At 40.9% G+C, this 15,744-nt stretch overlaps 1 protein-coding gene across 1 annotated transcript; it reads right to left on the bottom strand.

Annotated features, from left to right (window-relative positions):
• Positions 1 to 1,276: 1,276 nt before the first annotated feature.
• Positions 1,277 to 12,114, bottom strand: LOC137498958 (cell surface glycoprotein 1-like; the record flags this gene model as incomplete). The annotated part of the gene is made up of 3 exons (XM_068226844.1): positions 1,277 to 1,499; positions 5,308 to 5,453; positions 11,137 to 12,114. Coding segments are annotated over 3 exons (1,347 nt in total), but the record flags the coding sequence as incomplete, so codon positions are not given.
• Positions 12,115 to 15,744: the final 3,630 nt, after the last annotated feature.

The raw sequence follows: 15,744 nt of genomic DNA, 5'->3' as shown, positions 1-15,744 counted from the left end.
AAAAAATAAAATGTCTCAATCAAAACCCACAAACAAACTCATCACACACACTAAACAATCGGATCAGTGCTACCTTTCGTTCAACGTAGGCACGATAACTGAACAAGCAGACATGAAGAAAAAGGAGGGATACTGAAATAAGTCTGCAGCAAATAAATAAAAGAATAATACACAGAACAGAAATCTCTCAGTAAATGAAACCAGCATAACTACGGCAAGCCAAGGAAGGATAAATAGAATACTGCACATACCTGGAGGTTGAAGAAATCAATTGCAATTATTCTATGTAATCATATTAATTGACTCTGAACTGAGAGAGCCATACAAGGTAAAGTATGCATATTTTTGAAATACAATTCGTTGAGATTAAAATCATCTCGTAGAGTAACGTCTCCATCTTTTTTTATCCAATCCATTATTGTCCCCAGACCAGAGATCGCCTGAATCAAAGATATGCTAGAAAGTAGTGCTTTGGCAATCCTCCGTTACATGAGATGCCATCTGTCTAATCGCAATGAACTACACGTCAGGTTAGGTATAGAGAATCTAACCAGTCATAACTGACTGATCTATGACATCGTAAAGAATGCGATATGAGTAAAATAAGATATGAAGGTAATGAGCTGCGGCACAGTCTCCCATGTTGATAAAGTAAGGGAGGCCCATGTTATACAAAGGCTAAGGCTTACAGCTAAACGCGCGCGCGTGACTACAGCTAAACATATACTAAAGGATAATCTAAATATTTTGGAAAGGTAATTACACACATGTTTACACAAATATAAAATTTTAACGAATTTTGGGAGAATATGTTGTTACAAGCGTTCATTCACTAAGACCAACACAATACCTCGAAGAAAAGTGGTATCTTCATACAATTATACAGATGCCGCCCATCAAAATCATGATGACTTGAATATGTCGAGTACGTTTCTACTACGTTTCTCTTATTCCTTCTTCTTTTTATATCATCAATTGGGAATTGAACCCAGTTTTTGCTCCTTTTATTACAGATTCTTAGAAGGAGAGCAACATTATTTCCATTCCTGAAACAGAAAAGCTGTGAGCGTATGGTTCTGTTATCATAGATTTATTCTAAAATTTTCTAATGGATATAGGAAGAACAGAAAATACTGTATAAGGAAAGAAATAAAGCCAAACATCATGGGCTCCTCGAATAGTATGATTTTAACAGCGAAACATGTGCCTTGGATGAAACCTGGTTAGTGACGTCTTTCAATCTGACGATTACAGATCCTAGAAATTCGACGATCTTCTATGGTTCGGGCCACTTTTGAGACAGTTTCCCGCTGACGTGGTCAGCAGCAGAACTGACGGGGAATATTTTAACTAAAACAAGGTCTCCAACTCGAAGAGGAGCAGGTTTCCTTCCCTTGTATCTCTGAGCCACCTTGCTTTCTGCCATGATTAGATGTTCAGAAGCAATTTTCCATTTATCCTGGACAGTCATGTGACGAGAAGGAGCAGACATAAGCAGACTGCAACATAAACGAATAATTAAGAATTCTGCCCAAAATTAGTTCGGCAGGAGTAAAATGGCAGGATTCAAGGACGGCGGTGTTAAAACCTAAGCTGAAAAAGATAAACAGGAATCCCAACGAGTTTGGTTGTAAAGGTGAAAGGCAGATATCACGTCTTAAGGTTACGCTGTAATATCTCGATATGAGATGGCCGAGGGTGGTGCGGACTAAGACGAACGTGCCTTGTACCCCATGACAAGCACGTGTACTGGAAGTGGGTTCAGGTGAAAACAGAGGAGTTGTCGGACACCAAAGTCTTGGGAGGGCTGAAATTAGCAAAGATATGATTCGATAGCAATTTAACGGTGACAGCGGAATTAATTTTACGAACAAGGAATAGCCGAACAAACTTAGAAAAACCGTCAATGACAGATAGTATGCCGATACTTCCATTCTTGGATTTTACCAGTAGACCAAAGGAATCAATAAACAATTTCTCTCAAGGAGTGTTCGCAATGTCAGCGGCGTGGAAACAGACTTGACTGTTTGAGCAGGTTTGCATTTTTGGCGAACGTCACAGGTCTTGACATATTCGAAGACACCATGGTAGTAATTTAAGATAATATCAATCAAGTCACGGGGAACAAATATCTTAGAAGATTTGTTCCGGGGACACTTGTGACACAAGGGACCTATTTTTATCTCGAAGGATGCCCATTTTGATCACTTTTAGCAACTCCGTCGATTATCTCAGCACTTTTGAAATTCCAATAAATCATTCAAAATATAAAGTACAAGAGTACCACGACAGACAATGACAAGAATCGTGCATCATAAAATGCTTCTGTGAACGGCTCATCAGTTCGACCTGAATGCACAGATCAGAAACCTGGATTGCCGCAAAAGGTGGATGGCACACCCAATCCAAACACACAACGTAAACAACTTACTCGCTGCATAACACGTATTCATATCGTGCAGAAATACTAACATGAATCATACAGTATCAGCGACAAAACACAATGTAGAGCATGTCCTCGAGATAAGACGTCGAAGATAAAGAAAAATTAAAGGTCATCAATCAAACACAACAAGCAAACCCACCACGCACATGAACAATCGGGCCGATGCCACCTTTCGCCCTTAGCCGAAATGAGCACAGATAAGCGGACATGTAAAGGCAGGGAGATATAGGAAAATAAGTCTGCAACAAGATATACGAGAAATAACACACAAAAGGAGAGACCTTCTTATACACAGGCCTACTATCTATGGCGAACCAAGAATGATAACAACCAACATTGCGAACAGCGAATGATAGGAAAAATATTACTTCGAGAAGAAGTAGTCATAATTCCGACTCCAAGCTCTGGGAGTCGTACAGAGTAACGTTTTAAAACGTTTATAATACCTTCTGTAAGGGACGGAAACCATATCACAAAACACCGTCTCCATCTTATTTTTGTTTCTCAACGCCAGACTGTCAAAAATCACACAACATTGAGATATGATAGAAAGAAATGCTTTGACGATCCTCATAGCATGAGCTGCCATCTGTATAAATAGGGATAAATTACACATCGGGCACGGCATTCCTGATGCCCAGTAGCCACGACAGAGTGACATAAGACATCGCATAAAATACGGTATCTGAAGAATATGAAAACAAGGCAAGCAGGTTACGAGGTGTGGATCAGTGCTAAAGCAGTAGTTCTCATTGTTTGAGCTTGCATTTCATCGTTGGTACCGCATAACTTGCGAAGAGTGGAATTTCGCGTAGATACTTTGTGTTTCGTGTTAACATAGTGCTGTTCATTCGTGAGTGCACGATTCAGAGTTACCCCTAGATATTTAGGTGTTGAGCAATGATCCAACAGAACATCCTCCCAGAAAATCTTCAGTTTTCTTCTTGCCTGAATATTTAAGAGAAAAGCCCAAACTTTCACCTTTGAGGTGTTAGGCTTTAGATGGTTTTCTCTGTAGTATGTACTCGGTTCATCTAAGGTTTCCGTTAGTGTCCATTCAACGCTCTCAAACTGATCACCCTGGGTGACAATAGCTCGATCATCTGCATAAATGGACCTTTTTGTTCCTTTTGGCAAGGGTTGATCATTCGTGTAAATATAAAATAATATTGGAGACAATGGACTACATTGGGGTAGCCATTCCTGAGGGTCTTCCAACGACTGTGTCCCCTTGGAAATCTACCAAGAATCTTCGATTTTCAAGAAGGCTTGTTGTCCTTTGTCATCTTATAAAGTTTACTCAATATAATTTGGTTAGCAACTGTGTCATAAGCCGCAGTTAGATCGATGAAGACTGCCCCAGTTATTTTCCGATTTTCAAAACCATCTTTGATATATTGGGTCAAATGGAGGATTTGCGATGTACAGTTCTTCCCTCCTCTACAACCAGCTTGTTCTGGGATCAAAAGTGGTTCAACTATTTTTGTAAGCCTTGCCAGAAGCATTCGTTCTATGTATATTGGGTATTCAGCCCGAAGGCTGGTTTGATCCTCTGCAGCTCCACCAACAGCTGTCATACATGGCCTAGGCGTCACTGAAGAGGCGTACTAGGGAAATGAGGAGTGAGGTACTTTCCCGTTGCTTTCCTCACCGAGCCAGCCGTTGCTATTACATATCAGTCTGCTATGCCCACTGAAATGCATGCACCAACCGACCCTGTGGGCGATATTTTCACACCAGTCATAACAGGGACTGACTGCACAAGGAATGGTATTACTAGCATCACTCAGACCTCAGTCAGTTTCATATTGTCAAAGCCAAGGATGAGACTGAGACTGGTCAATGAAAGTAACAAATTTGATATAGCCCATACCAGAAGACATAGTGCACTGGAAACACTACATCTCGCCAAGATCTTGAATAAATGACAGAGCAAGGAAGTTGGTGTGTAATTTTTAGGATCATGTGGGTCTTTTCCTGGTTTGAGGAATGCTATAACTCTAGATTTCCTCCAGATTTTGGGTATTCTTCATGTTGGAATGTAATTTTTAATTAGATTTAGTACCCATTCGCTAGTAAAATGTCCAAAATTATTAATTTGTTGAATAGAGACTTCATCTACACCAGAAGCCTTTCCTTTTTTTTAGTGATATTCTTAGCATCATACAGTTCTGCCATGGTAAAAGGATCAGAATGGATACTGGTCTCTGGTATGAATTTTGTCTTAGTATCCACTTTTGTTTTAGAACTGGAGTTTACAAACTTGCCATTTGGACGAGTTGGTGAGGAATTTGGTTTACATATACGTTACAAAAGAATGATGGTTTATTAGGATCATTACGGAGATCCCTGATCAGCCTCCAGGCCTTCTGGCTACTCCTACCCATGTTAACTTCTTCCACCAATTTTAACCACTGTTCTCATTTAGTCTCTGATATAGCAGAGAGAAGTTGTCCGCTGACGATAATTTCAGCACTGAATGGATCCCTTTCATACAAATTGAATTCGTTTGTCAGTAAGGCAGATGTTTCCTGGGAAAGACCTTGTATGTAATTAATTCTGCATCCTCTTGGAATGGCTTCTTTAGGACACAATCTAATGGTATAATTAAATTGGCCATATGCCACTGGTATGGGACTGATCATACTCATCATTTTATCTAAAGAGGAACTGAAACTTTTCGCAGTTTGCCTTTGTGAAATTATATCGTTTCTTAAAGTAAACCGTCTGTGGTCTGACGGCTGCTAATAACTGGCACATTAAGGAACGATGTTGTGTTTTAGGAATAGGAAGGCAGACAGATTTAACACACTGATGGGCAATCCGCTCACTCACAAAAATAAGATCTTGATTATATCCACATTTCCACCTTCCGCTGTTGGAGGATGAAGGAAGTTTGTTGGTGTGATTCTTCGCGATGCATAACAGCTTCTCCATTCTCATCATCATGTGGATAACCCCATATAATGCTGTGGCTGTTGAAATCGCCCACGAAGATGGACGCTTTCTGCAAATTCAGATTGTCAGGTTGTGTGAATGAAAAGCTTACTTTTAGGGGTTTATAAATGGGAAAACAATTATAGAGTTACTCAATTCAATCTCAATAGTTTCTATGTCATTTTCATCTGTGATGGAGGTTTCAATAATCCTGACATCTGGTTTAGCGAAAATGGCACTCCCATATTGGCCATGAGGACGTTCGACTGCCAATCTCATTATCTGGATTTTAGGACGTCGTTTATTAACATTCTTTCTTGTAGACATAAAACATCACAATTATGTTTTAGGTATATTTCGTGTAAAATATGTTTTTACAAGAAGTCAGTCCTTCAATGTTAAGAGAAATAATTGTTAAATTGGGCTCTGATAAGAGTCTTTCCCTACAAGAATGAATAATTTAAGGTAGTACTTTAATGATGCTTCTGGAATGCTGACGTTCAGTTCAGTAAAGGAAATTCAATTCCGACTACCTATGCATGGGCACCACGGGCAGGAATTAGCTTCACCCCCACTTGTAGCATGATCAGTTAAGAAAAAAGAACATAGCTGCACACTTATCGTTACATAAGGTGTCCTCATCATTACAATAAGAGTGATTCTGAACAGGAATGCGGCAGATTCCTTGTATGTGGAAATAAAATATTATATTACTGTAATACCACGCACGTTCATAAATAGATAACGCAGCGAGTTGGCTACGCGTTTTGGGTCATGTAGCTTTGAATTTCCTTTCAGGAGCCAGTGGGTATGAACTCCACTATCGGCAGCCCTCAAGATGGTTTTCCACTGTTTACCATTTTCATAGACGACGGTCGCTCCCTTCCCATTCCTAGCACTTTTCTATCTCATGGTCACCATAAGAGCTGTTTGTATTGGTGCGACATAAAGCCAATATATGCGTAGAGGGGAAAAACGGTGATGGTCAATTTACTGGCCTTCAGTTCGGAAGGCCCCTTGTACGTTTCCCGGCTAGCTCGTGGATTTTATCTACATATGGTTAGTTTCCCTGCTTCGTCTTAATACTCTTCTCTTCACCTACATACAACACACCCAGCCCACTCTCAGTGGGGGCGATTGAATAACACCCACGGTATACCCTGCCTGTCGTAAGGGGTGCTAAAAGGGGACACCGGGGCTCTTAACTTTGGGAGCGCAGGTTGGCGACCACGGGGCCCTCAGCTGAGTCCTGGCATTGCTTCCACTTACTTGTGTCAGGCTCCTCACTTTTATCTATCCTATCCGACTTCACTTGGTCAATTCTCGTTCTTTTCCGACCCCGACAGTATTAGAGTACTCGATGCCTAGGGAGTCTTTCATTTTCAAGCCCTTCGTGGCCCTTGCCTTTTTTGGCCGATACTTTCATTTTCCGAAGTGTCGTATCCCTTCCATTTTGTCTCTCTGATCAGTGTTTTATACAGGATGGTTGCCTAGTTGTACTTCCTCTTAGAACAATAATCACCAACCATCACTACAACACACCATACCTACCAGCCACCACAGAAACACGTAATGGTGAATACATCCCTCCGTATAGTGTTGGCGTCAGAAAGGGCATCCGGGTATAAAACTGGTGCAAATCCAGATGAAGAACAGAACCCAATAAAATGGGAAAAAGCTACGAATAATAATAATAATAATAATAATAATAATAATAATAATAATAATAATAATAATAATAATAATAATAATAATCTTTTATTTTCAACTTTATCCTTTCTCCAAGTCTCCGTTCATACTAGTCAGCAATTTTTCCGGTTCCACTGGTGGTGGTGAGTATTGTTTTACGGGATAGTACAATCGAGCAACCATCTCCTACATATCCTCTGCTGACACATTGAAATGAACGTCATCGACAAATCTTAGAATGTTTGCTTTCCTTTCTTGAACTGAGATTTCTTTCCCACATTTCCTGTAACGTCCTTACACTTAAAACGGACTGGGTTCGGGTGGAGGACAAAATACAACCCTGTGTCACTCCTTTCTGCATAGCTACTTCTCTTCCATATTCTTGTGATCACAACAGTTTGATTTTTGTGCAATTTATAGGTAACTCTTCTGTCTATCTGGTGATTATACTTGTTTTTAATGGACCTAGCAATATAGATCGTCGGCCCATGATTCTTTCTCTATATTTGACCGCGTCTACTTTCTGAATATTGAAAACGTTGGATCAGTCGACATTATCCTATGCCTTTTCCAGATCTATAAATTTTATGTTCGTGGACTTACCCTGCTTTATTCTGCAGAGGGTAGTATTACGGGAAAATTTAATTGATGAACGCAGGCTGCGCCAGATCTGGGATGTATGTTTTTAGAGATCGATCTTGGTTAGTTAGTCCATTGTTTGTATAAAACTTGTTAAATACCTTACAATCAATTCAATAATTATCTTAATCAACCAAAACTCCGTTGACATAATAAGCCACTCATTCACTTGTGATCTACCGAGACTTGAGACAAAAAGACGTCAAACTCACCACACTATCTATTCCTTGAAGAAAACTTCAAAGTAAATCACCGAGGGATTCTGATACGATTCAGTGCGGAGAGAGATCGGTTCCGTCATCAGCATATATTTGACATTCAATTCTGGAGAATGAGAAAGTTCCAATCTAAATGCAATCAGAGATGACGACAGTTTTATCAGCTGAGTTGGAGTAATTTTCGGGGTCTCTTTTATCGTGAAGTCAGTAACAGAGAGAAAGTAAAAAATGAGTGAATTGAAATTGACTAATGGTGGATGGTAAATAATTAATCCTTTTACTAAATTCCTAGGGATGAAAATTTACATTTGTGTAGTGAAAATATCACCTTCTGGGATTCACCTGCTTTCGAGTAACGACGGCTACTGCGATAATGAAGAGCCTTACAGATTGATTACATTGTTTCAGTGTCCACATGTTTACGTCCATGTGTGGTCGGTGGAAGTATTAGCCCCTGTTTTGAACTTGGTCACAGATTGATACCGGATATTCATCCTGCGTTACGCATTAGTCTCATTGAAAATATGACGAACAGTATCCGGGGTTCGAACTAACAACACTTTCGGTTTGGAAGCCGTGTGACAGGAACATTGCACCAGTGATCCTGTTCAGTGGTACTATTTGAAAATTGCGACACTCACCGAGTCATCATAATTCTCTGAATAGATTTCTTCGGCTTTTCGTTTAATTTGAACATTTAATGAGTTTCGTTATCAAAATCTGTCACCATATTTAGGCGTCAGCTTAGCAGAGCAAACCATTTACTGTACATACACTCACATGTAAATGTGTTGTAACGGTTCAAATCCCGTTACAAGATGATATCTGTATTTTTATTATTGTATGATTTTATCTGTATTTTATTATTATTATTATTATTATTATTATTATTATTATTATTATTATTATTATTATTATTATTATTATTACTATGTCAGTATTATTATTATGTTATCTGTGATATTGTTACTATTATTGTAATTATCCGTTTTATTCAATTCGATTTTGCAATTGCCTGTTGCTTGCAAGATTGTACTTAGATGTATACATATATACGTATGTGTAGAATAACACTCAATACCTGTACAGTGAGAATTGTTGTATATATCAGAGATTGGGTGTGACGTTGGGACATTGTGCAGGATTAGTGGAGATTCTGCCAAGTCATCGCCGCGCCATGGCTACGGCATCGTATTTAGTTAGAATATGCGCTCAGGAGAGTCGGCCGCCCCGAGCTATTTCACAACTGTATGTAATATCTGTCGCGTAGGTGGGAGTATGTCATTGTTATTTCTGGAGATTACGTAGCGGTGTCAACCAACGTCTATATAAGGTGGGTGCATATTGTAGCGTCAGTCATTAGTTATACGGATGCAGTACAGTGAAGTAGTCTACTAGATCAAGAGGCCTTAGTTGGTCAGTCAACCAGTGTGAACGAGAGATGGTGAAGACTCAGTGAGCCATTATTGGTCATTGAGAGAGTGAGACCAAATGGTTGGTCCGTCACTTAGTGGAAGACACGGACGCAAGGGCTTACCATGAAGTCAGAGAGGGCAACCCTGGACCTACCAAGAGGTAATACCATATTGACTTACAAAGAAGTCAGATGAGATGGAGAAGAAGCAGTCACAAGGATGTATCACCAAGTTAGGCGTGGCACATCTACAGTAAACACCAGATCAAAGGAATACGTCGTAATTACACTAAAAGTGTTGAAGGTACAGTCAAGTGAATCAGTGAGGGAAATATTTCGTATAAACTGTTAAATGTCCGGTCAAGAAGAATTCAAATTCATGCCTAGTTTCTTTCAGTTGCAATGTCATAATTTCATATTCCCATCTGTTTTATCGCAACAAGACTCACTAATTTTTGATATATTATTTAAAGAATATATATTGTTCTATCAAACGAATTCATGGTTTTATTTCAATGCAAGTAAAATATCTTAACCTCAAAATTAATGGGGAAACCGAACGCCAATCTCCTTTTCCCAGAACTTATATGGTATGTTGTCAAAAGTAAGCTTATTACCCCACACCCTAGAGATAGTCAAGAGTCTCATTCTATTATTGCTGTACTGAGTGACAGCTGGCGCCCTTCAAATAACGTATGTGTAAGTAAGCAGGTAACAAGTAAGTGTGAGTACAAGGTTCGACGAGTGTGTATTTCATTTAATGAATATTAATTTTCATAATTTCCATTTTAAATGCAGATATACAGATTTTTCAAGTTAAAATGGTAACAACGATGATTTTCTTAGATTTTCTGTGAAGATAGCCGTAATTAAGGTCCACCGAGTGAGTTGGCTGAGCGGTTAGGGGTACGTAGCTGTGAGCTTGCATTCGGGATATTTTAAATAAATGTAAATATGAGGAAAAAAAAATGATAGGGAATTTGCCACATGGGCGACCACCTTAAATGCAGATCACTGATGGTTGGTTGGTTGGTTGGTTGGTTGGTTGGTTGGTCGGTCGGTCGGTCGGTCGGTCGGTCGGTCGGTCGGTCGGTCGGTCGGTCGGTCGGTCGGTCGGTCGGTCGGTCGGTCGGTCGGTCGGTCGGTCGGTCGGTCGGTCGGTCGGTCGGTCGGTCGGTCGGTCGGTCGGTCGGTCGGTCGGTCGGTCGGTCGGTCGGTCGGTCGGTCGGTCGGTCGGTCGGTCGGTCGGTCGGTCGGTTGGTTGGTTGGTTGGTTGGTTGGTTGGTTGGTTGGTTGGTTGGTTGGTTGGTTGGTTGGTTGGTTGGTTGGTTGGTTGGTTGGTTGGTTGGTTGGTTGGTTGGTTGGTTGGTTGGTTGGTTGGTTGGTTGGTTGGTTGGTTGGTTGGTTGGTTGGTTGGTTGGTTGGTTGGTTGGTTGGTTGGTTGGTTGGTTGGTTGGTTGGTTGGTTGGTTGGTTGGTTGGTTGGTTGGTTGGTTGGTTGGTTGGTTGGTTGGTTGGTTGGTTGGTTGGTTGGTTGGTTGGTTGGTTGGTTGGTTGGTTGGTTGGTTGGTTGGTTGGTTGGTTGGTTGGTTGGTTGGTTGGTTGGTTGGTTGGTTGGTTGGTTGGTTGGTTGGTTGGTTGGTTGGTTGGTTGGTTGGTTGGTTGGTTGGTTGGTTGGTTGGTTGGTTGGTTGGTTGGTTGGTTGGTTGGTTGGTTGGTTGGTTGGTTGGTTGGTTGGTTGGTTGGTTGGTTGGTTGGTTGGTTGGTTGGTTGGTTGGTTGGTTGGTTGGTTGGTTGGTTGGTTGGTTGGTTGGTTGGTTGGTTGGTTGGTTGGTTGGTTGGTTGGTTGGTTGGTTGGTTGGTTGGTTGGTTGGTTGGTTGGTTGGTTGGTTGGTTGGTTGGTTGGTTGGTTGGTTGGTTGGTTGGTTGGTTGGTTGGTTGGTTGGTTGGTTGGTTGGTTGGTTGGTTGGTTGGTTGGTTGGTTGGTTGGTTGGTTGGTTGGTTGGTTGGTTGGTTGGTTGGTTGGTTGGTTGGTTGGTTGGTTGGTTGGTTGGTTGGTTGGTTGGTTGGTTGGTTGGTTGGTTGGTTGGTTGGTTGGTTGGTTGGTTGGTTGGTTGGTTGGTTGGTTGGTTGGTTGGTTGGTTGGTTGGTTGGTTGGTTGGTTGGTTGGTTGGTTGGTTGGTTGGTTGGTTGGTTGGTTGGTTGGTTGGTTGGTTGGTTGGTTGGTTGGTTGGTTGGTTGGTTGGTTGGTTGGTTGGTTGGTTGGTTGGTTGGTTGGTTGGTTGGTTGGTTGGTTGGTTGGTTGGTTGGTTGGTTGGTTGGTTGGTTGGTTGGTTGGTTGGTTGGTTGGTTGGTTGGTTGGTTGGTTGGTTGGTTGGTTGGTTGGTTGGTTGGTTGGTTGGTTGGTTGGTTGGTTGGTTGGTTGGTTGGTTGGTTGGTTGGTTGGTTGGTTGGTTGGTTGGTTGGTTGGTTGGTTGGTTGGTTGGTTGGTTGGTTGGTTGGTTGGTTGGTTGGTTGGTTGGTTGGTTGGTTGGTTGGTTGGTTGGTTGGTTGGTTGGTTGGTTGGTTGGTTGGTTGGTTGGTTGGTTGGTTGGTTGGTTGGTTGGTTGGTTGGTTGGTTGGTTGGTTGGTTGGTTGGTTGGTTGGTTGGTTGGTTGGTTGGTTGGTTGGTTGGTTGGTTGGTTGGTTGGTTGGTTGGTTGGTTGGTTGGTTGGTTGGTTGGTTGGTTGGTTGGTTGGTTGGTTGGTTGGTTGGTTGGTTGGTTGGTTGGTTGGTTGGTTGGTTGGTTGGTTGGTTGGTTGGTTGGTTGGTTGGTTGGTTGGTTGGTTGGTTGGTTGGTTGGTTGGTTGGTTGGTTGGTTGGTTGGTTGGTTGGTTGGTTGGTTGGTTGGTTGGTTGGTTGGTTGGTTGGTTGGTTGGTTGGTTGGTTGGTTGGTTGGTTGGTTGGTTGGTTGGTTGGTTGGTTGGTTGGTTGGTTGGTTGGTTGGTTGGTTGGTTGGTTGGTTGGTTGGTTGGTTGGTTGGTTGGTTGGTTGGTTGGTTGGTTGGTTGGTTGGTTGGTTGGTTGGTTGGTTGGTTGGTTGGTTGGTTGGTTGGTTGGTTGGTTGGTTGGTTGGTTGGTTGGTTGGTTGGTTGGTTGGTTGGTTGGTTGGTTGGTTGGTTGGTTGGTTGGTTGGTTGGTTGGTTGGTTGGTTGGTTATAAGATAATCATCATCTCCTAATTCCAGTAACAGGAAGTGCGAGTATCGGCAAGGAAAGTAACAGCCGTGATAGGCGAGAAAATAAAATAGGCTACTCCTTGTCGGGTTCAGAAGTGTATGGGGAAAGGTAATGGCCGTAACCATAGGCTTCGAACCAACGATCACCAGACTACAAGTTCATGACTACACGCCTCGAACTACGCAGCCAACTCGCTCAATGCCATCCCATTTAAAGGCATTTGGGGGACAAAAATCTGGACTCAGTTTTGAACTTCGTCGGAGTTTGAAATCGGTAGAAGAAGCAGTTGCCCTAGAAAGCTGTTAACTGTGAATCACCAACTCATCTCTATGAAAATATCAGGTTGTGTACCGAGTAACTGAAAATTATGGCATCTTCATTCCACATTAAGTCTACAGTCTACCTGCGTTTCTCTTCTGCCTTTCCCCATTTATCTGGTGCCATTAAAATGTGGATTGAATCTAGTTTTATTATGACAGGATGTCTTTCTTGATACCAACGCTATATATATGATCTCACTTTTAAAACTTTACCTGCACGTCAGGTTATACACTGTACTTCATATGGAGAGAGCCTTCTTGAAATTCAACATCATTTATGCCAACCTTCGTAGAATTGCTGGTTAAGACAGTGGAATAATTGAGTAGAAGGTATGCAAAAGAGAAAGAAACTCCGAGCTATGTACTCGGGTCATATCCCTTCATATTGCTTGTCAACCGGAGAAAACACATAGTACCGGTAACATATACTTACCCAGTTGTTGAAACACAACTGATATGACACCTTTGAAGAAGTGCATGCCTTAGATGTCACGGGAGCGAATCAATTTGTGGATAATGCAGCGAGGAAGTAACATCCAACACTGCCTATATTGATCTCCGGACAATACGCTATGAAACTAATACAGTCGATCTAGCTGAAAATGTCGATATGGATAGAAAGAATATTTACCGGTACGAATGCTGCATTTTTTTTTTTGAAGGAGAAAGATCCTGGAAGTTGCGGCGGCAAAAACTTTGTCATTCATGGCCTTCTATTCAGTGTGTGGGAAACAATTTATACATTGGTGGCAAATATACAATGCACTGTTTAGCCTAGAAATAAATGAGAGGAACCTTTGCTCCTAAGTGGGACGCATTGTCGCTGACTTTGTAGTGATTGTTCAACACCATACTATACAAACAATTAAGGAATTTTGTCATAATTTAGGATTGATTTGGTATCAATCAATCAATCAATCAATCAATCAATCAATCAATCAATCAATCAATCAATCAATCAATCAATCAATCAATCAATCAATCAATCAATCAATCAATCAATCAATCAATCAATCAATCAATCAATCAATCAATCAATCAATCAATCAATCAATCAATCAATCAATCAATCAATCAATCAATCAATCAATCAATCAATCAATCAATCAATCAATCAATCAATCAATCAATCAATCAATCAATCAATCAATCAATCAATCAATCAATCAATCAATCAATCAATCACTACTGATCTGCATTTAGGGCAGTCGCCCAGGTGGCAGATTTCCTACTGTTGTTTTCCTAGCCTTTTCTTAAATGATTGCAAAGAAATTCGAAATTTATTGAACATCTCCATTGGTAAGTTATTCCAACGAATATTTGCCCTAATTTGTCCTCTTGAATTCCAACTTTATCTTCATATTATCTTTCCTACTTTTAAAGACACCACCCAAACTTATTCGTCTACTGATGTCCTCCCACGCCATCTCTCCACTGACAGCTCGGAACATGCCTCTTAGTCGAGCAGCTCGTCTCCTTTCTCCCAAGTCTTCCCAGCCCAAACTTTGCAACATTTTTGTAACGCTACTCTTTTGTCGGAAATAGCCCAGAACAAATCGAGCTGCTTTTCCTTGGATTTTTTTTCAGTTCTTGAATCAACTAATCCTGGTGAGTGTCCCATACACTGGAACCATACTCTAGTTGGGGTCTCTGGTTGTGTCTCTGGTATCTTTTAGTGAATGAAGCAGCAATAATTTAAATTAAATTGTTTCTCTCTGTCATTTTAATTCGTGTTTTGATCATTTTACCGAAAACAAGGCATTGCGAATCAGATCGACTGATTACTGTATTTTAAAATCATAACCATTTACATCCTAGTCAGTGGGTAAATTTTCATTTGATCTTTTACCATCAAGGGCCGGTGAACTAGGTGTTACGCCCCTTAAAACAGCAGTCATCATCATACTATTGTAAATTGTTTACTGTCACTTACCTTTGCTTAATGATAGTGTTGTACAACTAAGCCGTCAACGACGCGAACAGCTTCTTTATACAATGTCATGCATTACAAGTATATTGTTGGCCTTGCTGTAGTATAAACTATAGCTGAAGGGAGAAGAATGGAATTTGCCACTTTTTTTGTTGGAAAGAAGTCGAACGAGGTAGTTGCTCGCTCATTACTACACACTGTATATTTTAGAAAACGAGACGGAGGCTCAAGGCGACACGATGCAACGTTGTTCTCCAGCCGTGTTGTAGGTCGCTGCGCTGTGACAGGAGATTATCTCAATATAACCGAGAGAATTCTGTCTCGCCTGCGGCTCTAAACTTACCCTCTGGACAGGGTGATTATAAAATGTTATTTACAGAGACAGATACAGCTTGACTTATTATTTCTCTATATACGTTCCCGAGACAATGAAAAGACAAAAATGTGCCGTTTCTTTTCCTACAGAAAGCTTTGAATATTTTATGGGCAGGATATTATCATATGAGCGTATTTCGTAACAACTTTACTGATCCTTAATGAAAACATGTTTTACGATAATTGATGTTCCGGTTTACTAACTAACATTGACACCTGACGTTTTTCCTCCGTCATCTGCATTCAGGGTATAAAGACCATTGAAGGAGTTGAAGGAGAACGGTTTCCACTATCCGTAACTCAGTATTAATTTAGATAGAGTAAATAGCTCTATAACTGACACTTTTGCAGCGAGAAAGAAGCATTCAGCATTGCCTGTATTATTCTCTGGACAATAAGCTATGAAACTAACACAGTCGATCAAGGTGGAAAGCTCAGTTTGGGTTTAGACTGAGTGAACCTCGGAGCCATGAACCTCTCCAGTTGAAATCTTGTTCACAAATGTATAGATTTCCTGATGGAGAATCGAATCCACGTCGTTCCGGGTGAACCGACAAAGT

The sequence above is a fragment of the Anabrus simplex genome, chromosome 3 (genome assembly GCF_040414725.1).
Source record: "Anabrus simplex isolate iqAnaSimp1 chromosome 3, ASM4041472v1, whole genome shotgun sequence".
In the NCBI taxonomy this organism is placed as follows: domain Eukaryota; kingdom Metazoa; phylum Arthropoda; class Insecta; order Orthoptera; family Tettigoniidae; genus Anabrus; species Anabrus simplex.
The sequence above is the reverse complement of the archived record's forward strand: the minus strand, read 5'-3'. Positions and strand labels throughout refer to the sequence as shown.